The sequence below is a fragment of the Poecilia reticulata genome, unplaced genomic scaffold, assembly GCF_000633615.1.
Source record: "Poecilia reticulata strain Guanapo unplaced genomic scaffold, Guppy_female_1.0+MT scaffold_207, whole genome shotgun sequence".
NCBI lineage: Eukaryota > Metazoa > Chordata > Actinopteri > Cyprinodontiformes > Poeciliidae > Poecilia > Poecilia reticulata.
Genome location: NW_007615021.1, coordinates 91,365 through 119,136, shown reverse-complemented (window position 1 = coordinate 119,136; position 27,772 = coordinate 91,365). Strand labels below are relative to the sequence as shown.

The following is a 27,772-nucleotide window of genomic DNA, read 5'->3' as shown; positions in this document are numbered from 1 at the left end:
TAGTTAAAACTCCACTCAGAGAATCACTGGAAAACCTCAGGAAATAAACCTGACAAAAGAACAAACATAAGTTAAATCACTTCAGGAATTAACTCGAGGGCCTCTCACTGGAACGTTATGTTACCATGTAACACAAACACTCAGGCGCCGAAGTGTCAGCTCGCCGCTGTTAAGTAGCCACAGGATCAGCCTCCTAATGCATCGCAGGTGTGTTCCCAGGTCCCCACTGTCTGCTCCAGGGGCTCTGCTCACAGGCGGCATCTGGTGGGGGAAAGAGGAGGTGCAAAGCCTCCCAAAACAAAGAAAACCAAAACAAAAACAGAATCCAGCCTGACAGTCAGCAGGAGAGCGCCGCCACCCTGTCTGCCAGCCTAATGTTAGAAACTATCCCACCAAGACCTATGTAGCAACATGTTCAGAATTTTATTTTGCAAAACAAATTCAAGATTACAATTAAACTAATGTATGTATTTTGGAGCACATTTAATGCTCTTCTCAAATTTTAAATGTATTTGTAGCAGCTACATATCAGCTGTTTACATAAAAACAGCTTTCATTTTTCTTTTTCTTTCAGTATAAAACCTATAAAATCAAGAAAGAAGGCAAGGGGAACTTTTATTCCTTTGTGTTCAATGACGTCATGGGTCTGGAGGAAGGAACTGGAGTCAGAACAGATGACATCAAAATAGCTTTGAAGGGACACGTGAAGGATGGATATAAGGTATAAATATAAACTTTACTCTTAAAAAATCCTCCTTCTAAAGCTATTATAATTATCTTGCTTGCTAAGGAAAATATATGTTTGTAGCAATTGTACTGAATATATATCACATTATTTCTACAGTTCAATCCTGTATCTTCTCTTTCTGAAGATGATCTTGGCTACAACTCTTCCCCGTCCATCAGTGACAGAGTTCATGTTCTGGTCTGCATTTATGACGCTAATGCGCCAGAAATGAAGTCGTCTGTTTTACAGAAAATGAAGGAAATCAGAGAAGCAGCCAGTGAGCTGGGTAAGAAACAAAATATACCATAAACTTGTGTCCAGTAAAGTAATGTAACTGTAAATGCAAGTTAGCAAAAAATACTAACATTTTACTTTAGCAGTCATAGAGGTTACAAAATAAACAGGTGCTGGTCAAAAAAGTAGAAATTATGAACAAGTTTATTTATTTTTTTATTTAATCAGTAATTCCATTTAAAGGTGAAAATTGTATATTATATTTATTCGTTACACACAGACTGCTATATTTCAATGTTTATTTCTGTTGGTGTTAATGACAACAAATTCAGTATCTCAGAAAATTTGAATATTGTGAAAAGGTTCAATATTGTAGATTCCTGGTGCCACATTCTGATCAACTAATTAACTGAAAACACCTGCAAATGCTTTTAAATTGTCTCTCAGTCCAGTTCAGTAGGTTGCACAATCAAGGGAGAGAGACTGCTGACCTGACAGTTGGCCAAAAGATGACCTTTGACACCTTGCACATGAGGGTAATACACAAAAGGTCATTGATAAGAAGCTGGCTGTGCACGGAGTTCTGTGTTCAAGCACATTTATAGAGGCGAAGGGAAGGAAAAAATGTGGTAAAAAAGTGCAGATTGTGGAAAAAAATCCTATTTACAGATGGGTAGACTGCAGCTGGAGTCAGTGCTTTAAGAACCACCACACAGATAAATGCAAGACATGGGTTTCAGCTATCGCATTTCTTGTGTCAAGCCGCTCCTGGCCAATAGACGGCATCAGAAGCGTCTTGTCTGGGCTGAAGAAGATGAGAACTCTGGACTGGTGCTCAGTGGTCCAAAGTTATGTTCTCTGATGAAAGTAAATTTTGCATTTCCTTTGGAAATCAAGATTCCAGAGTATGGAGGAAGAGAGGGGAGACACAGAATCCACGTTGCTTGAGGTCCAAAGTATCCACAGTCAGTGATGATTTGGGTTGCCATGTCATCTGCTGGTGATGGTCCACTGTGTTTTCTAAAGTCCAAGGTCAATCCAGCCATCTACCAGGAAGTTTTAGGGCACTTCCTGCTGCTGACCAATTTTATTGAGATGCAGATTTCGTTTTAAAATATGACTTAACACCTTTGCAATGGACTGGCGACTTGTCCAGGGTTTACTCCACCTCTCACGTGTTGATAGCTGGAGATAGGCACTCGACCCCAATGGCATAAGGATGTCAGAAAATGGATGGATGGACTTAGCACCTGCACACAATGCCAAAACACCAATGCCTGGTTTGAGGACCATGGCATCTCTGTTCTTAAATAGCCTTTAAACTCTCCTGACCTTAACTCCATAGAAAATCGCTGGTATATTATGAAGAGGACGATGTGATGCGCCAGACCCAACAATTCAGAAGAGCTGATCACTATCAGAGAAACCTGAGCTCTCATAGCACCTGAGCAGCGCCACAGACTGATCGACTCCATCTCACACTGCACTGCACTGCTGCAGTAATATGGGCAAAAGGAGCCTCAACCAAGGACTCTGCTGTACATGCTCATACTTTTGATGTTCATATGTTTCAGTTGGCCAACATTTCTAAGAATCCTTTTATTGTCCATCCATCCATTTTCTTGCACCCTTTTCCTTCAGTGGGGTCGGGAGGGTTGCTGGTGCCCATCTCCAGCCAACGTTTCGGGCGAGAGGCGGGGTCACCCTGGACAGGTCGCCAGTCTGTCGCAGGGCAACACAGAGACACACAGGACACACAACCATGCACACACACACCTAGGGGCAATTTGGAGAGGCCAATTAACCTGACAGTCATGTTTTTGGACTGTGGGAGGAAACCGGAGTACCCGGAGAAAACCCACACAGGGAGAACATGAACATGCAAACTCCATGCAGAAAGACCCCAGGCCGGGAATCGAACCCAGAACCTTCTTGCTGCAAGGCAACAGCTCTACCAACTGCGCCACTGTGCAGCTCCTTTTATTGTATTGGTCTTTATTCTAATTTCCTGAGATACTGAATTTGGGATTTTCATTAGTTTTGAGTTATAATCATCGACATTAAAAGAAGTAAACATTTAAAATATATCTGTAAAGTCTCTGTGTTATGAATGGATATAGTGTAATTTTTTAATGGAATTGCTGACGTAAATCAAGTTTTTCATGATAATCAAATTTTTTTTACTAGCATCTGTAAGTATAAAAATGTGAAAACAAATTATTTTGGAAATGCAGCTACTGTCATTCTCAAACATTTCATGGTGTTTAGAAAAGCCGTATAATCCATCATGACAGGAGAACAAAGCGAGAGGCCTTCAACCCTAAAACATTCTAAAACATTAGTGACGTTTTACAGTTTAGTCTTTTATTACAGTATGCGCTGGGTTTTTACCTTAGAATGGCCAACTCTGTTATTCCTATGTCAATTTGATACAGTAGGGGCTTCCACACTTCCCATATCTGTGTCCTCTGTCACTTTTATCATTAGTTAAAACTGTTTAATCCATTAACATGTGATAACCTATTTTTCCGAGCCGCCTTTAAACGCAACATGAACGCTACAACATTCGCGCTGGGTTTACACCTGTGCGGCAGTGAAGGAGACCTGCTGCTGTGTGGAGCTACCCACGTGTGTTAGAATCATGGCAGAAACCAGCAAAATGCAAAGAACTTTTCACAGTTTTTTCCCCCAAACTAACCGACTGAGTTGAGTAAAGTTGCTGGATGCAGGTAAAGTTAGCTATAAGATGACTAGCTAATATCAATACAGCACCTTAAGCTTAACAAGTAGCCTGTAGGCTACCGATGTTGTTGTCTATGTCCAGCTACGTACATTCATTTTGCTCCCAAAAAAGTTGTCCCCCCAGCCCCCTCCAGGGGCAGGGACAGGGAGTCTCTAAGAATCCTCTCTCCCCCCTCACACACCCTCCCACACGTCGTTCAACCAGACAGCCATTTGTAATCCATAAGGGGGGTGGGGGGAGCTAGAAAATATTTGGAAACCACTGGGGGGGTCGCAGGAGAAAAAGTTTGGGAACCACTGGCTTATACAATATCAGCATACAAGAAAATAACCTCTGTATCCTCAGGAATCCCTCAGCTGGCGATTCTCACCCACGTTGATGAAGCCTGTGGTGAAACAGAGAAAAATCTGAGAAACGTCTACAAGAGCAAACATTTAAAGAAAAAGGTGAGCTCTACTAAGATTTATTCAAAAAGGAGAAAAAGAAACTGACTCAAAATAAATGTTTATTTTTTTAATATAGATGGGTGACTTCAGCTCCAGCCTGGGGATCCCAATGAACTGCATCCTCCTAATGAAGAACTACAGCAAAGAAATTCAGCTGAATTCAGACGTCGACACTCTGATCCTGAGTGCTCTGAGGCTGATGGTTGATTTTGGAGACGACTACGCCGACAAACTGTGAAGCCACAAAACTGTTTGTGGGGATATGCATGAAAATCACAGCAGTAATACAGTTTATATCAGTTAAAATTATGAGCTGAAATATAGCGTTAATAGTAAATAAAAAAAATAAACATCAATAAACGTTAATTTGTAAGTTTGTTTTTTTTTTAAGTGGGTTTAATTTAAAAATAGGTTACCCCAACGTGGGGCTTCATGCTTCGTTCATATGATTTGGTGAAACAAGGAAGCTATCTGATTGGTTGTTGATCACCTAATCAGATAGACCATTTCCATCCATCTATCCATTTTCTTACACCCTTGTCCCTCAGTGGGGTCAGGAGAGGGGCTGGTGCCTATCTTCAGCTAGCATACCGGGCGAGAGGCGGGGTCACCCTGGACAGGTCGCCAGTCTGTTGCAGGGCAACACAGAGACACACAGGACACACAACCATGCACACACACACTCACACCTAGGGGCAAAACCGGAGTACCCCGAGAAAACCCACACAGGGAGAACATGCAAACTCCATGCAGAAAGACCGGGGTCGGGAATCGAACCCAGAACCTTCTTGCTGCAAGGCAACAGCTCTACCAACTGCGCCACTGTGCAGCCCAGATAGACCATTTATATATATATAAAAATTTTTTTTTTTTAAAACTTGCGAATTTTGAGACGTGAGGGGAGTCTCAAAATTCACACACAAATGCAGCATAATAACTCACAGGCCAGAAGGAGCTGGTAAATTAAGAAATACGAGTGTGTGTCTCATTCTGCGCGTTTGTGAATTATGAGTTTTAGCTCCATAGTCCACCCTGTTTTCAAAGAAGAAATCTTACACAACTTATGAGTCACATATTTTGACCCCGTTACCATATTGTGCTAGCTAATGTTAGCATTATGTACAGTTTATAAACTAGGCTTGTGTAATATTCACCTGTCTTTATGTTGAATTCGTTAAACAGCGCACATTTGTCGAGTTGCATTAAGCGTGGAAAATACCAAATGTATCTATATGTGTTAATACAGACATGGAGGCATTATCTAACAACTGAAGCTAATGTGGGACAACACGCTGAACTGCTGCACCAGTGTGTCACTAGGTCCACGTTAATCTGAACCACACGTCAAATGACTGTACAGATTATTTATCAAGCACATAATCAGTGCTGTGGATGAGACAAGACAATGTAACTCTTGTTTTATTTTGCATCCCGATGCAAAATGAAAAACGAAGCTGGTAATTCATGCCCAATTAATATCTGGGCTAAGGGTGTGGTACCTCCAGCAACACGGCAAGAAATGCACAATTCTTACTCTGTGATTACAGGCTTATTTATTAGGAACTTTTCCAAGACTAACGTAGCAACATGTTCAGAATTTAATTTCACAAAGCAAATTCACATTTAAACACATTTAAAGTTAAGCAAAAGTATGCAGTTTGAAGCTTAGTTGCAAATGTGTTTTTAGCAGCTATATGTCAGCTTTTTACATAAACTGATTAACCTCTTATTTTTCTCTCAGTATAATACACAATAAAAAAAGGAGGAAGAGGAAACTTTTAACCCTTTGTATTCAATGATATTTCAATCTGGAGAAACTCACACAGAGAAAAAACATCAGTTAGAAAGATTTATTAGACTACGTTCTTTTTTGGCGCTCGGACACGGCTGAAGACGTTTGTGCTGAGCATCATCAAGCGATTTGATGCTCAGCTCAGGCCGGAGCTCAGGGTCTTCTCCCCCAAAAGAGGCCTGGCCGCCTGCAGGAGCGCGGCTAGAGTCTTGAGCCGACCCGACAGTGAGAGCCCGTTGGCTGGATGATTGTGCTTGCACAGTTGACAGATGGTGGGTGATGCAGTTGGAGAGGTCTGTGATGGCCGGGCGATCTGGCGAGAAGATGCGCCGCTGCCTGCAGGCGCGTTAACCCTGTTAGGCAGTGGGTGACATGCGCATAAATCCGGTAGGTCAGAGGTCTTGAGTGGAGATTGAGTCACCGCGGATGACGTCATCAAAGCCAGAGCCAAAGCCAGGATAGGGCTGCGAGGTGTGGATGGGTCTCGTGAATATGAAAGAGGTTAAAATGCTGAACACTCCACCACCAGTGATTTGTTGTGAACATTTACCTGCCGACAGGGAACGCTGAGACTTCGGGAGAGAAGGATGATGGCATTCAGAGCCAAGTTTGCTGAATTAAGAGCATGGTATGAAAATGACAGGTAAAGGACCTGCGGTGACTCTGAGCATTCTGAAACTAATTTATTAGGATGGGAGGGTAAACAGACATCCGCTGAGATTAGGTGATAAATTTAATTGCTGATTTTTTGCCCATCATTCATTGAGGAGAGGAGATATTACATTTATGTAGCATGTTCCTAACAACGAGGTATATCGAAGTGCTAGAGAAAGGCTAAAGTAAAGTCCTAAACTAGACAATGATTCCCCCAAAAGAAGACCGTGGATCCTAAAATTATAGGGCATATACAAAGATTCCGTTAAAGAGTCTGTCAGGGTCTGTGTTTTTTCCTGTTCTATTTTGTTAGTCTTTTTCTTTGTTTTTTGGGTTTGAGTTTTATTTTTGCTGGAACACCACCATTCCTCAAGGCATCCACTATATGTCACCAGATGCAGAGCCCCTGGGAAGCTGCTGGGGCAAACCCGTTTACACACTTGTAGCTCGTTTGGAGGGCGTGGGCTGTGGATAAAAGCAGCGTCTGATCGTCCTCTCATCGTCTGAGTGTTTGCTTACCTCGGTAACAATTGTTCCAGAGAAAGGCCCTCTGTGATCTACTCTGTTCTAACTCCTTGTTGTCTTCCTCGTCAGATGATCCTGCCGTCTCCTCGTTGTTCCCGTGTGATCAGTCTTCCCCGGGTTCTGAGTGAGTTTGTTTCCCTGCTGTTGTGGATTACATACCTCCTGTGTTCTCCCTCGACGCTGCTGGTGTTACTGGTAAGACGCCACCCCTCGTGTGCTCACCTTTCCCCTTCATCGGTCCCTCTCCGGTCCCTTCGGGACGTTCCGGGTCAGGAGACCCAAGCCCGGGCCCAACCAGAGAAAGGATCTACCTCCTGTGTCCTCCCTCGACGCTGCTGGTGTTACCAGTCAGACGCCACCCCTCGTGTGCTCACCTTTCCCCTTTGTCGGTCCAACCCCGGTGGATTCCCCTTCGGGACGTTCCGGGTCAGGAGACCCAACCCTGAACCCAACTAGAGAAAGAATACAACTGGACCAAAATCGAAAGCTGCCCTTCCAGCCGTAAACAAACCTGTCCGCTCTCCAACGAAACCTAACCATCCAGTGCTCTGCTCAAGTTTTCCTCATCTTCAAACCAAGTAAGAAGTTATCTGATTTATTCCTGGAAAATACTCATCTTCCTATTCTAATCCTGTTTCTCCTGTTGGCAGTAAGACGACCCGGTCATCCATTCTAGTATTCATCCGCTTATCCCCTTATACCTTTCCCTGACTACAAACTTATTGTTCATTCTGTCTCTTCTGGTTGTGTTTCTTGCATGTGGGTTCGAAAATTTAATACCATCATGACAGAACACTCAGGCCAGATCACGACCTCCGCTGACACAATCAGAAGGACTTTATCTGATCAACATTCCCTTATTCAGTCCCACGACTCAGCATTAAGAGAACTGGGAAACCGTCAAGCAGAAACAAACCGTCAACTAATCGAACTCTCTAATATCCTGCAGAACTCAGTACAACAGCTGACATATCGCGCAACGGAGAGTTTGGTGGATATCGGAAATGATATGTGGAAATGTTAATTATTATATGTAAAGGTCATTATTATGTTTATTCAGTTAAAAATGTTAACTATGAAAAAATAGTCACCTCCAAATCATAGTGCAGCAAATAGAGCGGCTGCTCCCGTCGTCTTTTATCCACTGTTACGTCTTTTATCTCTTAAAATGAGCCCACAAACTATCACTATTGCTTCTACATCGTCATCCATGTTTGGTTATTCTAAATTCCAATATTTTATGTTGGGGGTTTTACTAGATTATCCTCTGGAATCGGGATGTTCGTGTGTGGTGTGTTGCTCCTGCCTTGGTCACACTAACCGATCGAACCTGTTGTACTTTTATCAGCTCTGTGGTCACATAGGTTTGGAGAATCGGCCGACAATCTTAAATCTTTCCGTCTAAACCAGACTTAAGACTTAAGCTCTACTCATCTCCTCTCGACCACTGCCCAAATGCTCTGACTCTGGTCGCTATGGTAACGTTTACATATCCCTTCAAAATAAGATACAGATGCGACACAAAAACAAACATTTTACTTTCGTGAAAATTTTAACTCACGATACTAACAGGAGCCCTGAGCTTGTTTTTCTGCAACGAGACGGTCCCATCTGGGAGTGATGAGAGACAATAACACCCGAAGTGTTGCTTATATCCAAGGCCTGCTTGGTCTCTACTTAGCGAAGCAGTTTGAAGGCTTCGTTGCCTCGTTAGCAGCCGGTCGCCGCATGTTACGCAGAGCGGCTTGTAATGTGGGACTCACCTACCGGTCCGGGATAAATCCATTCTCCTGTCTCTTCTCTGGCCTTTTCCCCTTGGCAAAGTAACTTTCCAAATACATCTGATCTGTTTCTTACTCATTTTGCTGCTTGTGGGCTCAGTGTTGGTGCACAAGTAACCGAGAGAATCCGGTTAAAGGATTTTCAAAATAAAAGATCCTCCAGACTCAAATAATACATAAAACGGAAATATTTAATTATTTGTTGCGCGGCCCGGTACCAATTGGTGTTTTTTTCTCATGTTTTTTCCTGCTTAGTCATTTTTTCATGATGCCACAAATGTTTGTCACTTATTAAGGTTTAATATTCTTGTTATAATATATTTATTGCTAATACAGTTTTAAGTTACAAGAAAATAAACTCTCTGTATCCACAGGGTCCCTCAGCTGGGGGTTCTCACCCACATTGGCTGGGTGATAATCGGCAGTCAAATATTGTAAATAATATTTATTTCCAATTATTTAATTGTAATTTGGCACTATTCAAATAAAAACTGATTTTCACTCAATGTACTGAATGTATCATGTAATCCAGGGTTTTTTTCCTATAAATCCCATGATCTATTAAAACTGAAAGTGAAAGTAAAATCCTTTAAATAGTTTTGTAACTGAGCTCTTGTTGCCATTGCATCGACTCTCCTTCCCTGACACACATCAACCTTTCAGGTAGGTTCAGCAGATAAAAGACCTGCAGTACAGCTGCAGTAACCCATTAATTTATGTGTTTGGACAATTTTAGACAATTTTAGGTTTGTGTTAGGAAAGTTCAGCAAACTGTCATACCTGGAGTTGATTATTTGGGTTTTATTTTCTGTGTTTCTTAGTTCTTTTGTTCAGATCTGCTAAGTTTTTGTTTTACTTTGTTCCAGTCCTTTCTTGGTTATTTTAGTTAAACACTATTCTGTTATTTCTTATTTTGATTAGATTAATCTTGTTTTGGTTTTACTATAGTTCAGTTCTTCATAGTGTTTAATTCTTCTAGTTATTTTTAGTTACAGTAGTTTAATAATTTCTTGAGTCTATTATTCTTTATTGTTGATTTATTTTCTAGCTCCCTGAGCACCTTCCCTCTCTTTCTCTTCTCTCTCTCCCTCTCCTCAGTCTGAATTTCTCCTCTCTCCCCGTCACATTTGCAACCAGTTTGCCAATTAGCCCAGTTATTTTAGTTTCAACAATCAACGTCCCAGTACTTAAGCTCCTCTCTATCAGTCACTCCTCGCTGGTTCCTCCAGTCATTTCCCTGTGCTTCCCAGTATCCTCCCAGTGTCTCCTGGCTGGATGTTCCTAGATATGTTTTATATTTCATAATTTTTTCATTAAATCATCAATTCCAAATGCTGCCTTTGTTTGGGACCAGCCACCTGGATCCAGCAAAAAATTCTCCAAGGTGAAAGTATAAAGAACTTTCTAAGAACTATCAGGTTAAAACTGGTCAATATTTCCACCAAAACCTCATCTTGGGAACAGGCGAGTATTGCTACTCACCTCAAGACAGTTTTAGAACTAGAATTTTCACTTCTGTCATCTCTTGGATTTATGGACATATTTGAAGAGGTGGAGTTTAACAGACCCAATCCACCTCGACCACAACTCGCCTCATTTCAGGATCATCCACCTCTACCACAATCCACCACAGTTCAAGACCACTCCTCATTGGTATCAGCCCCCCACAGATTTTGCAATTGGTCAGTCGGTCACCTCCACGCGTCCTCGTTATTTCTGTCACTATCTTCATGATTCCCAGCTTGCTCCACTTATCAGAACTTTAAAACCCACTATTCACACCAGTTTTTCAGCAGCAACCTCCTTGTCTCCACCCTCAGTCTTTAAATTCTCAGTCACTTCTCTCTCAACCTTCCAGCCTGCTGCAGAACTAGCAGTGGCATGTCTCCCTCGCCTGCAGCAACTGCTGGCACCAAGCTCCTCTCTCCTCCTGGCTGGCCTCCAGAGTTTCTTTGTGGGCTCCTCTGGCCTAATGGCAGTAAAAGTTCCTGCACTGGCCGAGTCCTCCAAAGTCCCGGCTCCTCCATTACCAGGCCGGCAGACGATCTGCTCCTTCATGGTTTTCTGAACTATAGTCTTGTTTTTGTCCTAACTGTCTTTCTGAGGCCCTCCCCCAACTCCAGTTTGGCTTGTTTTTGTGTTTTGAACTCTTCAGCAGTCTGGTATCCGGGTTGAGGGGCGGTTATGACAAAGATTTGCATTCATCCTGAATTTATTTATTTTGTAGCTTCTAAAGCTACAAACTAATTATTTATTATTATTTGTAAAATAATAAAAACAAAATAATATGGAGACAAAAAAACTAACCCTTCATTCTCACACTTTCTCTCATAGCACATTTTTGTCCCAGTCATGGGCGGGTTCTTTTCATCTGGTAAGTAACACAGAGTTGTTTGATTAAGATGCATGCAGTTATATGGTTTAAAGTTAGTTTCAATTTTAAATTACCTAAAATAATTAAATGAAATTAAGCTATTGTTAAACCATTACAAATTGACATTATATAATATAATTCTAAACTGATTAGGCGAATAACCATCTAAAAGTATAGTTAATGGAAGCATTAATAAATTATCTACAGGGCAAGTTTTTTTTATTCAACTTGTCTGGTTTGTCATTTACGTACCCAAAATAAGTTGTGTAACTATTTCTTCTGTGTATTTTCACTCTCACACAAAAATAGCAAATTTTATAACATTTATAGTTTTGACCTAAGTAATCCTAATCTGTTTTTCCAGAGTCGGCTCCTCCACAGTCTCTACCGTCTCTACCGTCTCCACGTAAGTAGAACTGGAGTTACATTAAAACACGTTCTTTGCTCCTTCATCAATTATCAAATAAACTGCTGGAGTGTTTTACTACTTGGACCCAAGTAATTAATCAAAAACAAATTAAATAGCAAAGTTTGCTTACGTTTAGCAAGACACATTCTTTTAGACGTTGCTCTTTGTTTTCTGTTACAGTTTTAACAACTCCATGGAGAGAAATATCCTGGGGGTGAGTAGATTTGTTTCTACATGTCACCAGTGTGTTTGTTACTCTTTGGATCATCAGACAGGAAAACACCCAGTTTATAATCCTATCAGGTTTGCTTAATGTTCTCTAGTTTGTTTAGAATAACATATTTAAGTAACATATTATAAAGTTATTTTTATGTTTTGTCAAAGAAAACAGATAAAATAATGTAAAAGAAACAGCAGCACAGTATGTACCTTGCAACTGTTGCAAAGTTGCAGAAAGGCTCAGGAGAAGAGTTGATCTATATAGGTTTTTGCTTAAAGATACTCTGATAAAACAACAAACAATCCAAAAAGAAAACGGTAACATTTTATTTGAAGGGGGTGATTATTTGAAGGGTTAGGGCAACCGTAACTTATTAACCGTTAGCCTGTCTCCAGCTAATGTACCGGGCGAGAGGCGGGGTCAACCTGGACAGGTTGCCAGTCTGTCGCAGGGCATCTCAGAGACACACAACGATCCACACACACACTCACACCTAGGGAGAATTTAATGAGATCAATTAACCTGACAGTCATGTTTTTGGACTGTGGGAGGAAACCAGAGAACCCGAAGAGAACCCATGCATGCACAGGGAGAACGTTCACAGTATAGGAATTGCAGATTTTCAATTAAACAAAATATATGTTTTTCTCATGAATAATGATAATACATTTAGCCCCCGGGCCGGACTAAATCGTTCGGCGGGCCAGTTCCGGCCCGTGGGCTGTATGTTTGATACCCTTGCCTTAATTCATTAAATGCTAGTGAAATGGAGGCAAACAGTAGTCTGTAGCTAAGCTAACTATGATAAATGGTTGATAATCTCACACAGTCTACTCACCTCGGAGAAAAACTGGGTTACAAATTTACACTCTTACCTTTTTCTCTCTCCCTTTCACTATTTTTTTTTTATTTTTTGAAAACATGACTATAATTTTTCTTAGCAGCATAGTAACTTCTACCGTCGTTCTTGTCTTCCACTGTCTGCTGCTAACAGCGTCACTGTCAAGCGCTCCAATCAGAAATGAACCATTTAACGCAGATCCAGGGGGGTTCAGGTCAAATATGGATGTGTGTTTTTAGGTCAAGAAGTGGGAACATTAAACTGCTAAAAACATTTGTTGAAAACACAATATGATTAATTTTATAAATGACATGGCTCCGTTTTTTTATTTTTATTTCTATGAACAAAAAGTAAATAAATTGTGGAGGGCCCCCTGTCGGTCAGGGGTCCTTAGAATCATTATAACCTTACCCCCCTATATCTCGCCTGTGCTCACGAGCAAAATGTTTGTTCTGGCAGATACAATCATTTTAATTGTAACTTTTATTTTCACATTTTAAAAGAAACACACAGGAACCTCTGCAGTACATGAAGAATTTTCAACCTCAAAATGAAAAAGTCGAAGCCATCAGAGTTTTACTCTGTGGACCAGTTGGTGCAGGAAGGTCCAGCTTCATCAACTCTGTCAACAGCGTCCTGCGAGGGAGAATGACCCATGAAGCTCTGGCCAGTCCTACCTGTGGTAGTTGTTTCACCAAGACGGTGAATATATATTTTTGTTTGGCATTAAAGGGTCATTCACACTTTTGAAGGTCATGATGTTTTACTCGTGTCAGCTTGGTACATCAGCTCAATCTTCACATGTCTGAGTGAAAATGTATATATATTTATACTTTATATTATAACATTTTTAAATTGATTATATTTCAGATTTACCCTCGAACCACAGTGTATGGGTCCATTTTAAAGGACAAATCTGCATTTGTTGAACCAAATGTGGACTTTTTCTTTTGCCTTAATATTCCTAAGTAATCAGTAATCTGGCAGGAAATGCACAACCTTTTCACACTCAGGAAAAAGTTGAGTATGAAAAAGTTCACTCAACTTTTTCACACTCAAATAAAGAAAGGTCTCAGGACTTGCTAGTTCCCGGAACCAGCAAGTCTTGAAATATTTGTATTATTTGTATTTTTAAGAAAGTTTCTATGGAGGACCAAAACTGACATAATAAAAATAAAAACAAAAAAATATAAATATTTTGTTTTTTCCCTATACATGCAATTTTAAATCAAGAAATGTAAATATATTTAGTTTTCCCTTTTCCTGACACATGTGTTTCTGTCAAGAAGTGTATATATTTTGTTTTGCATTTGTTCTTTTCACATTTCCTTAACTCTTCTTTTTACTTTTCGTTATGCTTCAACAAGTAGTAACTCACTTATAAACAATACATTTATCAGTGAGTTATTTTGTGATAAAAACAAAATATATCTACATTTCTTGATGAAAACAGATGGCTAGGGAAAATATATTTATTTTTAATTATGTCAGTTTTGGTGCTCCACAGTTTGCAGCTTCTCTCACAATTTAAAATATATTTTGTAACGATGCAAGTAATGTTTATATAAAAATGTTTTTAATCTTTTTATCCTTTCAGTATCAAACCTATAAAATCAAGAAAGAAGGCAGAGGAAACTTTTATCCCTTTGTGTTCAACGACATCATGGGTCTGGAGGACGGAGATGGACAAGGAGTCAGAACAGACGACATTAAACTGGCCTTGAAGGGACATGTGAAGGATGGATATGAGGTACAAATACGATACTTTTACTTTTTACTTTTAAAATTATCTTCAATTGGAGCATTACATACATCAGTGGTAGAGCAGGCTTACCTTTTTCAGTGGCCACAATGCGTCTGACTCTAGCTCCATTTCCGGTCCCAGGACATTTTCCCCCTTCGCTCCCTGCTTTTCTTCCAGTCCAATTACTAATGAATAAAAAATTATCTTCAATAGACACCTAAAAGGCTCAGATCCTAAATCCATCACATTTAGCGTGCCTTATAAGGTATTTACCAATTTGACTTGATATGCATCATGTTTTTCCACAGTTTAAATCTTCAGCTTCCATTTCTGCTGGTGATTCTGACTACAATGCTGACCCGTCCCTCAGGGACAGAGTTCATGTTCTGGTTTACATGATTTCTGCTGATATGCCACAAATGAAGTCGTCTGTTTTAAAGAAAATGACGGAAATCAGAGAAGCAGCCAGAGATCTGGGTAAGGAACAAATTATACAATCAAGTTTAAATTAAGCAAAAGTAACAACAAACACCAATGAGTAAATACTGTAAACACTTTACGTCAATAATATTAATTGGTTGCAATGTGTTGCAAAAATGAAATTAGCATTTATTCACAAGGTTTTCTTTACTTTGTCTTGAATGTCTGCTCTTTATGATTTGCTCCTCTGCTGTACTTGTTAAAATATATTTATTTCTGATAACATAACATTACTTATGCAAAGAAACTCTCTGTATCCACAGGAATCTATCAGCTGGCGATTCTCACCCACATTGATGAAGCCTGTGGTGAAATAGAAAAAAATATCAGAAACGTCTACAAGAGCAAACATTTAAAGAAAAAGGTGAGCTCTACTAAGATTTATTCAAAACATGAGAACCTCTCTTACCGTATTAATCTCTGAATAAACAGATATTTTTAAACAGATGACTGACTTCAGCTCCAGTTTGGGGATCCCAATGAACTGCATTTTCCCAGTAAAAAACTACAGTAAAGAAATTCAACTGGATCCAGACGTCGACGCTCTGATCCTCAGTGCTCTGAGGCTGATGATTGACTTTGGAGGCAACTACGCTACAAACAATGTAAGCCTACAAAACTGTTTGTGATATTCATGGAAATCACAGCAGCAGGTTTGTTCATATCAGTGAATATACTGCAGGATCATATCAAATTCACAAACAAACAATGACAAAAAGTAATGAAGAAAACTGAAATAGGACTTCAAAAATAATTAACGAAACAATTAAAAATAGGAAGAAATATCAGCATGAACCACAAGGCAGCTAAAACATAGTTAATCACCAATGAAAATGGTCCCTCTGAAGAGACCAGGATGAGGCGGAGGGTCAAAGGGTAGGAAGTCTAGAGACAATGTCCAGATCCAGAGGAGTCAAACACGTTGGGACAAGGAGTCATAAAACTTGACCCTGTGCTCATGGGTCTTTGGGAGTTGGCGCTATTAGACATCAAAATGAATATGTGTGAGGGAACGAGAAAAGAGAGCGAGAAAGAGCTACCAGGCTTATTGTTCTAAGCCTCAAAATAATTTCCAAAATCAGTTTATCAAGTGAATCAGTAACATTTAATCAAGATAACACAGTTTGAAAGAGAAAAAGTACAAATAATTCACTGGGATTTGCATTTTTAGACTTAATACAATAAAACTTTTTACAACTGTAAGCATTGGTACCGTACTTTCTGGACTATAGGGCGCACCTTACTATATGCTGTACCTACAAATAAAAAACAAAACAAAACTGGAAACGTACATATGTAAGCCGCACCGGGCTATAAGTCGCATGATTCAAAACATGGGGAAAAAGTTAATTTTAAAAGTAAAAAGTCTGAAAAATACATAACTTGCCAGCTTCTTCAATATATAGTTTTAACATTTATTGTGGAAAAATTTGCAGCAATATTGCTTATATTTCTGCTTGTCAGATGAGAAGAGATGAAAAGTGCATAACATTTGCATTAACAATAAAAGGACAGGTTTTGTCTATTTCCTGGCCTTTTCCTGCGAATTACAGTTACTTGCTTGTGATGGAGTATAAGGGCTCTGAGATTTGTGTTTTATATACAAGTAAAGTTGGACGTGAATAAAGCCGTTATTTTATGATAAGTTTTCACTAAGTTGTTTTACTGCGCTAAATTGCGAAATACTGAGGGTCTTGTAAGGTTATAGTTGGTATTTGTTTAACAAATGAGTAAATACTAAATGTTTTAGCACATCAGAAGCAAATTTTCAACCCCAGGGCTTTGAAATGATTGTTTAAACAACCTTTTATTCAATAGAAATAACCATGTTACATATCATTCTAATGTCGCCAGGCTGGGAATCGAACCTGCGACAGCCACGTCAAACACTAAAGGCCCCCTCTAATATGACTTGGTTCTGGTAATTTTATGACTGTTTTCTCGTATTTGAAAATAAAAATCTCTTAGTCTGGCCATGAAACTCCGTCATACTTGCTTTACTGACCTCTGCTGCTGTTTCTCTTTTCACTGTGAAACTTCTCCATCTCCCCTCTATGACAGTAGATATATTTCAAAACATCTGTGCTTGTGTCCTTCGCTCCGGTGGTTTTTCCCATAGACATTAATACGTAGACGCCTCATGGGGCGGGTCAGCCCGTTACATAACATACTTTCACAACATGTTGACAGTTTTAAAATTGTGAAAAAAAAACATTTTGTAAAAGTTACATCCTGCAACTTTTAATGCTTCAAACAAATTATTTTGCATTTTTAGAAGAAACAATAAACTGTAATATTTCCTGCTTTAAAAGACTCAACATAAAAAGGTGTGAAACAAAAGAAAAATAGATGGAAAACAATGTGAAGGGGAAAAAAATAACTCTTCTTTCTTTGTCTGTTTCTCTCATAGCAACATTTTGTTCCAGCGATGGGGGGTGGTTCTCCAGGTTGTAAGTAATACAGGATTGTTCGGTTGAAATACTTCCATCCATCCATCCATCCATCCATCCATCCATCCATCCATCCATCCATCCATCCATCCATCCATCCATCCATCCATCCATCCATCCATTCTCTTACTTCGTTATCCCATTGTGGTCAGGAGAGTGCTGGTGCCTATCTCCGGTTGGAATAATTTAAAATTAAAAGTAAATTAGTTTACTTTTAATTTTAAAATACCCACATTATGAAGTAAAACAATGTTACAGATAAAGCTTTAGAAATGAACATTATAGAATATAACTGTAAAGAGAGTAAATAGTCACTTGTAGCAATTTATCAAGTCCAGAGATCCACAACGTGCTTCACACTACAGCGATTTCATGCTTTCATGAAATCGTGATTTAATAAAAAATTACATTGTAATTTTAATTACCACATCATTAAAAGATAAGCTACAAATTAAGGCTGAAAGTAATGACTGTTTGTGGGTACAGGGTTTCCCTCCCCACCATGTTTTTGTATTAAAAGATGTTAAGTTGGCAAAAAAATGTAAAATATTACTGGGTAATCATATATACATTACTGGAAGACATTCCTGACTATACTTAAACCCAGAACTAAAGAGTCTTAAAAAGAAAATTAAAAAAAGAATATCAATTATTTGTACTTCAGAAGAGTCAGAATCGGAAGAATTTTATTGTTATTGTCAGAAAGATAACAAAATTGCAGTTTCAGTTACAATCATCCATTATGCAACAATACGGGGGGGATAATTGGCTGAGGCCTCGCAGCCTGACAGGCGCCACCCTTGCAGGAGGAAATATGAAAAATAAGAACAACATCAGGTAAGGAGAGGGGAAAAAAACAGGCTGTCTCACACTCTGCTCTTTGCAGGGCAGAGTTCGAGATGAAGAAAAAAAAATCGGCACTTAAGCACATATAAACACATATAGACAAAACAGGTGTGACGTGCATATGGGTCTCATGTGAGTTATGTGTGTGCTAGACCATGAACCCCAACTGAAGCATGCGATTGTCTGTGATTATCTGTGAATATGATGTTGGGTTCACCACCAGCTTATCAGTTCAGAAACACAGATGTACCAGGGAGGGGAGGGCAGCAGAACAGAGCCTTCTTGGCCAGCCCGGGGAGCCAGATTCTGATAGCAATAATTTGTTTAGGTTAGGCTGATATCAGTTTAATGCCTTCCTTGAGAGTCTCGCTGGAGCCTCTCAGTGGCAAATCCAAACAGCCAAATTTTAGGGTCTCCCGCCTGATCCGAGCGAACAGCATTCTCCAAGGTCACACTATTTCCATTCTGAGTCCGAGATCCGCTGACCGTCCACGGTCCTGTTCCAGGATCGCACCCAGTCTGCGGCTCAGCTCCCATATCATCTCAGTCTGAGTGTTGATCGCTCTGCAGATCCCATCAACCCCGGCAGCCTTGAAATGGCCAAAACGGCCGCTTCTGTTAACTTCCAAATTAATCAGTTAGTGGATCTAAAAACACAATTTAATGCTGATCACACATAGTTCATATAACCCAGTGTTTCTCAACCTGGTCCTCACCGCCCCCCTGCTCTGCATGTTTTAGATGTGCCACTATTCCAGAACAGCTGATTCAAATGACTGCATGACCATCAAGTACTGCAGAAGCCTGTTAATCGCCCAGAGATACAATCCAGGTGTGTGGCAGAAGGGAAATACCTAAAACATGCAGGGCAGAGGGGCGGTGAGGATCAGGGTTGAGAAACACTGATATAACCTCTGTTTAGTTCATGATGCCATGAGACTTCGTCCTGCGGGCCGCAATTGGCCCACGGGCCTTGAGAATGAGACCTCTGCCTTAGAGGCATCAATAAACCCAATTATAACACAGATGAAATTTTTCTTAGATGTGCTCTTGCTGCCGCTTTCAGGCCATAAATACAGAAATCAGTTCCCAAGTTGGCTTTGAAACCAAATTGATTATCTGTTGTACCAATAAACTGATTGAGCCGACCAAGAAATGCTTTTTCTAAAACTCTAGATATCACACTAGCTAAAGCTATTGGTCTGTAGTTATTAAGGCCAGAGAAACACATTGCAAGCAGCACAGCCACTTTTTGGCTAGCATATTTCAGATGTTCTGCTGTAATGCTATCAGAACCTGTTGCCTTATTCTCACACAAGTACGCTGTAGCCTGCTGGACTTCACTAGGGGTTATTATAGCTGCATCACTCTTACCAATATTTCCCAATCCATAGGGTTCACTTTTTACACAATTAAATAAGGCAGAGTAGTGCTGTCTCCATAGCTCTGCTATATTGCAGATGCATCGTGTCGCTGCAAAATATAAAATAAAAAAAAGATGAAAAAATTAAATCAACGTGCTACCAGGTGAGCGCAACATCTCCTCCATGGGCTGAACCTCTGGTGCACTAACACTCTGGTCAACTGGGAACACATACATACAATTTATCAATGCAGACAAATAGCCACACACTGGGCAGCATGTTGAAATGTAAATGCACATACTGTACACAATTCCTTGTTCACAAAAATATAGCAGATAGAACCTGGCGGCCAGCCAGGCTTAAAATTTACTGGGGGAGACCCCAGGGTATTTCAGGTCACACAAAAATAAACTTGTCTTCTCACTGAAGTTTTCAAGGCTGCCTTTTTGCCTTAAGGTTCATGCAAAAATTGTCCATTTATTAATAGTTTTGATCCATATCATCGTAATCTTTATATATCGGGCTGCATTTAGCTCCTCTACTCCCACCACTTAAGTAGAACTTATTTCTTATTTGATGGTTTTGCTTCTTAATGATCAAATGAATGACTGGATGGTTTGAATATCTGGACCTACGAAATTAATCAAATACAAACTAAATAGAATTTTTTTCTTACTATTGGGTGTTTTTTTATACATTGCTCTCAATTTTTCATTACAGTGTTAGAAACTCCATGGAGAGATATATCCTCAACGTGAGTAAATTTGTTTTTGTCCATCTGCATGCTACCATTGATGCTTTTTTGCCTCATCCCGTAACACTCATTATACCAATTTCTGAGGTGCACAAATAAAGTTCCTGGGTTCATTTAAACCAGAGAAGTTTTAAATATCTAGTCTCAGAATCCAATTTTTTTCCCCCAAAAAAACATTTTTAAAAAATCTGATTACGAGCTCCATTATTAAACATTTCAATCAACATTCAGTGTAATGATAGTTTTACTCTTAGAGATAAAGGACAAGTTAAGCTAATCCCCTTGTTTTTTTTGCAAAAGTAAAACTTTTTTTAAAAAATGGTTATACATAAAAATTATAATTTTACATTAATTTTTTTGCTTCTGTTATGCAGTCATTCACCTGGTACTGTACGACCCAGTAACCTTGCCAAGTTATCTACTCCCTGTTTTGGGACCATAGTGGTAAATAATCATACTTGGTTTCTGGTCCTATAGTGACTTTAGCAGTTTTGTGCATACATGCTGCAAAGGGTTTTTTTATGCCATATTTAGCTATTAAGAAGGCATATTTTGCCTAAACGAGGACACCTGAATATGCATAAAAATGCATCTTGTCCAGCTCTTTCTACTGGATAAAACTTACCTTCCTGGTAGATTAGTCATTTCAAAAAAGAATTTTTTTGTACTGAATTGGGTAAGAATAGCTCAAAAGCTGACTTGTGCTGAGAATGATCCTTTCTCCATTTAGGTTCTTGATGTATGAGGCTGAAGAAGAGTCACTAAGTTGAATTCATGAATTCCATTTAATACCAAAACACAGCACTGGTCCATTGGTCATGCTATCCTTATTGGCTAGCAGAGTAATATGCCCCCTAGCAATAGTTTCTAGTTCCTTTTGTTGGCCTCTATCTAAGCAACACCCTAAAGAGTGTGTTCCCTAGCGTGTTATTTCCTTTAACATTAGCTTTGTGCACATATGTGTGTGCATGTGTACAAGCATGCAAATAGTTTAAAGAGATAGAGGAAAACACAGAATTGTTTATTCCCAACACTTGATATCTGTTATGTCTCTGTTTAAGCTTCTGACTTGCTTGCTGAAAGACACTCAAGAGAGAAGAAATTAGGAAAAGTGTTTATTTACAAAGAGGAATAAATGTCAAAGGTGGAGGTCCAGGGTAAAGGTTAAAGAGAAACAATATAGAGTCAGTTATTACAGCAAGAAACTAGCGATGAGGTAAGGTAATTTTATTTATATTGTAATGAGGCCTGAAGTCTGGATATAGTACGGACCTGAACATTCAAAGCCACATAAACACAGTTACTGATGGGTATTTTTCTCGAACCTTCATTAAAAGAACCACAGACAACGTATATGAATTTTATGACCAAGCTTTTGCAAAAGGAGAAGACTCGGCAAACTGCTCCTCCAAGCCGTTCACTGAGCGTTCTAAAGACCTTTGGTTACAGCTTGTCTTTTATTATCGAACAAAAAGAGGGAGGATAGCTAAAGAAGACAGCAGAGACAAATTATTACTGCACAGGCAGTTTCTAAGGTAGGAAGTATTCCGGTTGATAAGAAGGCACCTGTGGAAACGTAATTTAAGGTCTGGGAAACACAGTTAACTGTTTCACATGAAGACAAACAGGCAGATGGGGCCTTCAGGTCAGTTTATACACACAGAAGGAAGAGAACACTTTAAATTGAACATTAGACTGAATATGAACTAAAGTAATAGCAAAATGATAATACCAAAAAATCTCTAACAGTTACAAAGCCAGGCTGCTCTGCATCCCCAGAACCAGAACCAAACATGGAGAAACGGCATTCAGCTTGTAACACAAATCTGGTTCAAACTTCCTGAAAACTGCAAAACAGCGGAGAAATGACCGCAGCTGCTGCGCTCCAGACTGTAATATGGAGAATCTCCCCACTGGACTAGAACCAAACCGAATCACACATTAACCTATTATAGAGAGCAACTTGCCACCGGAAAGTGTCGTAAGATGCCCTTGTAACTGTTGTGCTGTTCATGGCTGTACTCTAATAATCAGATCATGTTTAATTTGTGGCTGCAGTAAGTGTGTTTTAAACGTACTCCCAAAACAAAAGCAGTAGTTTTCATTGCCTACCGACAGATAAGCAAACAAAAAAAATTGTGGCTTACAATTCTAAACTTAAAGAGAGAACCCAAAATGCTTTATGTGTGCTCATTTCATTGTGCGGACAAAAAGCCAATGGAAGAAAACCCACATCTGCATCCAAAGCAACTGAGTCAGTGAAGTAGAAAAAATTAGACAATTTCTCCAAGTTGTCATCCCTCCCCGCGATAGCTCTAGGTTACGGTAAAACAATATTGCCACATTTAAACTGTGATAGCTGGTGTTCCTACATATTTTATAGCCTAAACACTCTGACGAAATCAGGTTAGTGTTAGAGTAACATGTAAACAAATAGCAGGTCAAATTCAAAACGTTACAGAGCTGCTGTTATTAATGTCACGCCTAATGGTATTAACATGGACACAAAAAATAAGAAAGAAAAAAAAAAGTTATAAAATAAATGCTCCTTTAAAACATAGAGAAATGATTAGTCCCTTTTAGACTAAGGAGTTCAATAAGCTTATTATTGTTATGAATTATTGTTGTTCAGTTTCTTTCAGCATGAAGCATGTTTGTTGAGCTAACTTAAGTTTCATGGGTTGGATCAACTTAATTAAGTAGTGTGAAGGTATTACTGTAAAATAAGTTGGTTTCAACTAAATTTGCATTCATCTTAACCAAGTAATGTCAATTATTTGGTCAGAAACATTGCAATTAGTTGGTCTGGCTCTATTAAATTACATTGGGTCCAACTAAAGCAAATGAATCGACCTCAAAAGTTAAGTTGAACCAACACATTTGCTTTAAATTGGAGTAACAGAATTACATAGTGCTGAAACAAAGCAAAGTAATCAGGTGGAAATCCTTTACATGATTTCTTTTTATGTTAATCCAAATAGTTATTTCTTTGATTGTGTGTGGCTTTTGTTTCTATGGCATCACTGAATCCGGGAGGTCAAGAGAATACAATGAGCCAGAAGTTAATGATATTTTTCTCTACATTGCCAAATAAACAAAAGTAAACTGACCAATAACATTTAGGTTTAAGACACAGAGGTGGCCACCCCAACAGACTCACACAGATGTGCATACAATGTTTTTACACAAAATAACTTTTTTTTCTCCACAATTTTGTTAATAGTAAAGAGGGTTTGATTATTTAAAAAAAACTGAAAAAAAAAACTATTGTTTTCTTTCTTTACTTAGAGGAAAATATCAAGGTACACACAGTGCATTCAGCCGTACAGCTGCAGGCGCTCCTTCTACTTACTACCTAACTCTGATTTTAAGCAATATGTATCTTATGTCATGTCATGTTATGTTATCGGAAGTATTTGAAAAATAAGGGAGGTTGTTTTAAAAAAGTGTATGTGAAGCCATAAAGACCCTTGGGAGCAAAAAGTTTGTTCTGGCAAATAAAATTATTTTAATTGTAAATTTTATTTTCACATTTTAACAGAAACAAACATGAACTTCTGCAGTCCATGAATAATTTTCAACCTCAAAATGAAAAAGTCACAGCGGTCAGAGTCCTGCTGTACGGTCCAGTTGGTGCAGGAAAGTCCAGCTTCATCAACTCCGTCAACAACATCCTGCAAGGGAGAATGACCAATGAAGCTCTGGCCAGCAACCTAACCTCTGATCAAAGTTTCACCAAGAAGGTGAATAAAATATATATTTTTGCATCTGTTTTTGTACTGCTTACATAAAGACCTTATCTCTTTTTTTTTCTTTCAGTATAAAACCTATAAAATCAAGAAAGAAGGCAGGGGAAACTTTTATCCCTTTGTGTTTAATGACATCATGGGTCTGGAAGAGCAAGGAGGAGTCAGAACAGACGACATCAAACTGGCCTTGAAGGGACGTGTAAACGAAGGTTATAAGGTATAAACACTTTACTTTTAAAGGAATTTTTAACAATCACCTAAAAGATTAGTTCTAATTGGCTTATTTCAAAATACGACCACATTTACCTTGCTTTATACAAAACAATATATTTCCATACAGATTTTTTATAACTGTCATTTATTTCCACAGTTCAATCCTGCATCTTCTCTTTCTGATGATGATCTTGGCTACAACTCTTCTCCATCCATCAGTGACAGAGTTCATGTTCTGGTTTGTGTTTATTCTGCTAATGCATCACAAATGAGGTCATCAGTTTTGCAGAAAATGAGGGAAATCAGAGAAGCAGCCAGTGAGCTGGGTAAGAAACAAATTATACAATCAAATTTCTATTAAGGAAAGTAATGCATCTGTGTACAAATGCAAAACTCTTGAGTTTGGTTGTATAATGCAAAAATTCAGTTAAAAAAATCATAACATTTTTCTACTTTGTCTTTTTTTCTTAATGTCTTATTTCTGGATTTTCCAAAATGGCTCTTATGGCATCTGAGAAGCATTACTTTCTCAGATGCCGATTATTAGCTGCTAATAATCTCTAAAGAAACTCTCTGTATCTACAGATATCCCTCAGCTGGCAATTCTTACCCACATTGATGCAGCCTGTGGTGAAACACAAAGAGATCTGAAAAACATCTACAGGAGCAAATATTTAAAGAAAAAGGTGAGTTGAAGAAAGGTTTATTCAAAACGGATAATCTCCCTCACTGTATTAGACTCTGACTAAAAATATTTTATTAACACAGATGACTGACTTCAGCTCCAGTCTGGGGATCCCAATGAACTGCATCCTCCCAGTGAAGAACTACAGTCATGAAACTCAGCTGAATCCAGACATCGACACTCTGATCCTGAGCGCTCTGAGGCTGATGATTGACTTTGGAGACGACTACGCCGACAAACTGTGAAGATGTGGTAGAAACAATTAGTAGTGTCTGTTTCAAGTAAGTTTTTATTTTTCTTTAAATTGGTTTAATTTAAAACACTAATCAGGTGTAAACACCATAGAAATGCCAAAAGACAATAAAAACACACTGTAAAACAATAATTTTTTTCCTTTCTTAAAAAAAAAAGCAAACTCATTGCCTCAAAATTGTTTAGTTTTCATTAAATTCACTGAGTAACATTAACATTTCAATTTTAGTGAGTTTAACTTAAGTTCACATAGTAAATCTGAGTTTGTTGTTTTACTTAAATGGCATCCAAGGCTTTTATTTTTTTGCATCTGTAAATAAACATGCAAACAAGTGCTATTGAAAGCACATTTATTAACTCAACACTACTTATATAATAGGAAGCTTACTTTATTGAAATAGTTATTGGCTCATGCTTTTTATTTGTTTTTTATATTTAGACTTTGACAGAAACTATGGAAAGCAGGAATATTTTGCTCACTTTTTTTTATTCAGCTTTTCATCAGGCAGAGGCAGCTGGTGATGAAAATGAACATAAACTCACTTATGATCCAAGTTTGAGTTTATTTGTATTTCAGCAACAAGGCAGTTCAGGGGGCTTTACATCATAAAAACACAAAAATAAAAGGTCAGAATACAGTCAATGATTGACATGTTACATTTTGTCATGGGCCATTATTGCACATGAGAATAAAAATTAATGTTTCATTTACATCAGTATTTTAAAGTCTATATTTCACTGTTTTATATATATATATATGATTTTGTATATGTAGTCAATATCATGTATGATTTTAAATGACTATAACTCCACTTTTTAATAGTTCTTAAACATCCTGTTTAAAAATTGCGAATTAGCTTACATTATAAGCACTATGACAGTGTTTATTGGGTTTTTTGGATTTTTGTTAGTTCTTACTCATTAACTTACCCTACATTTTAATTTGTCTTTTTTTTTTATTTCATGTGTATTGTTGTATCACACATTTTATCATATGCGTATTTACACTGTTACAACTATATTGTTTTATTCCCCCTTTGGTTTCAGTTGGTCTATGGTATAGAGTCTGGAGAAAAGACGATGAAGTCAATAAAGGTGTAAAACAAAGAGGTAGATGAACAGGCAAATGAATAGAAACATGCTCAAATAAAACAGGTGCCACGCCGACTGACCATATCAAAAACCATAAAGTCATGCTGAGGGAGACTGAGTTGACTGTTTTTTTAAAACTATTCATCAGGTTTCAGCTTTGAGTTGTTAAGCAACATTTGTAAAAATGAAGATACTCTCATAAATATTGTCCATCTCAGTCGAGATCCAGAGGGTGAAACATGTATTATTTACTTCGTTATTGCTTTATGGACTCTATACATTTCAGATGATATTCGACCTAAAGACATATTCTTGTATTCTTGCTATCAGTTCTCTTAAAATAGATCTTCATTGTTAATGTAATCTTAAATGTTGGATTTTTATTAGCTGTAAGCAGAAAATATCACAATTAACTGAAATAAAACCTTGAAAACATCTGTGTGTGACTGATCTAAAGTTAATGAACTTTACAATAATGTTTAGCTTTATTCATTGGGGTTGGTTTTAGGAAAATATTTTAACCAAGAAGAATGGGTGTTTGTAATGGTAATGACAATGTATAGCTTATTTAAAATTGCATATGTTTATAAAACAGTCTGGGGTGTTTAGTAATTAAGTAGCAGCTCAGTGTTGATGCAATAAAAAAATATACAGATGAAGAGAGAAACACACACTCCAGGACTCAGAGCTCATTTACTGTAATACAGTAGACACAAAAACACATCTCAAGCTTTTCTTTAGACAAAAAAAATGCACAGCACCATATTTAATGTCAGGAATTATAGGTAATAGAAATACAAGTTGTCACAAAAATTGCACAGCCCATTCAGTCAAAAATGTAATAAAAGGTATAAAAATGAACAACAGAGAAGGACATAAGAAAGTGTCAAGTTCTGGTAAATAGAAAAAATAATATAAGAAATCCTTTCATCCCAATCAAACAAAAAAAAAAAAGTTTGCAATGGACTGGGGAAAAATCTAAACAGAACTGGTGTAGATGAAAATGATTGTATATCAGTGAGGCTTTCATTCACTTGCAGGTACCAGCTGAATAAAATATAGTAGTTAATTACCATGTTACATCAGACAAATGAAAATATACTGCTAAAAAAAATAAAGGGAACACTTCAGTGTTCACTTAAATGTTAAAGTGTTCCCTTTACTTTTTTGAGCAGTGTATTTTCAATAGAGAAATGTGAGCTTACATGATCTGGAAGAAGTGGCTGGGGAGAGGGAAGTCTGGGTCTCCCTTCTTAAGCTGGACCCAACCCCGTAAGCTGGACCCAACCCCGTAAGCTGGACCCAACCCCGTAAACTGCACCCAACCCCGTAAACTGGACCCAACCCCGTAAGCTGGACCCAACCCCGTAAACTGGACCCAACCCCGTAAGCTGGAC

General features: G+C 38.5%; 3 protein-coding genes across 4 annotated transcripts in view; all 3 read left to right on the top strand.

Annotated features, from left to right (window-relative positions):
- LOC103460189 (interferon-induced protein 44-like) overlaps nt 1-4,468 on the top strand; it is a 17,667-nt gene extending 13,199 nt beyond the window's left edge. The window contains exons 7-10 of one of the 2 annotated variants that reach the window (XM_017303198.1): nt 575-721; nt 845-1,013; nt 4,050-4,150; nt 4,227-4,468. In XM_017303198.1, the coding sequence (XP_017158687.1) occupies nt 575-721; nt 845-1,013; nt 4,050-4,150; nt 4,227-4,388 (579 nt within the window). In that variant the 3' untranslated portion in view covers nt 4,389-4,468. The remainder of the gene's footprint in view (nt 1-574; nt 722-844; nt 1,014-4,049; nt 4,151-4,226) is intronic. The other variant, XM_008402257.2, reaches the window with a different exon arrangement.
- Nucleotides 4,469-9,530: 5,062 nt separating this feature from the next.
- LOC103460188 (uncharacterized) lies at nt 9,531-25,426 on the top strand. The gene is made up of 16 exons (XM_017303192.1): nt 9,531-9,565; nt 11,237-11,276; nt 11,641-11,682; nt 11,866-11,899; nt 13,250-13,448; nt 14,344-14,496; nt 14,799-14,967; nt 15,234-15,334; nt 15,417-15,575; nt 17,381-17,420; nt 20,351-20,384; nt 23,926-24,127; nt 24,204-24,350; nt 24,504-24,672; nt 24,932-25,032; nt 25,115-25,426. Exons 2-16 carry the CDS (start codon nt 11,255-11,257, stop codon nt 25,274-25,276), a joined length of 1,734 nt encoding a protein of 577 aa, XP_017158681.1. The 5' UTR covers nt 9,531-9,565; nt 11,237-11,254; the 3' UTR covers nt 25,277-25,426.
- Nucleotides 25,427-27,580: 2,154 nt separating this feature from the next.
- Nucleotides 27,581-27,772, top strand: part of LOC108165937 (interferon-induced protein 44-like) — a 20,671-nt gene continuing 20,479 nt past the window's right edge. The window contains exon 1 of the mRNA XM_017303194.1: nt 27,581-27,666. Within this exon, the coding sequence (XP_017158683.1) occupies nt 27,581-27,666 (86 nt within the window). The remainder of the gene's footprint in view (nt 27,667-27,772) is intronic.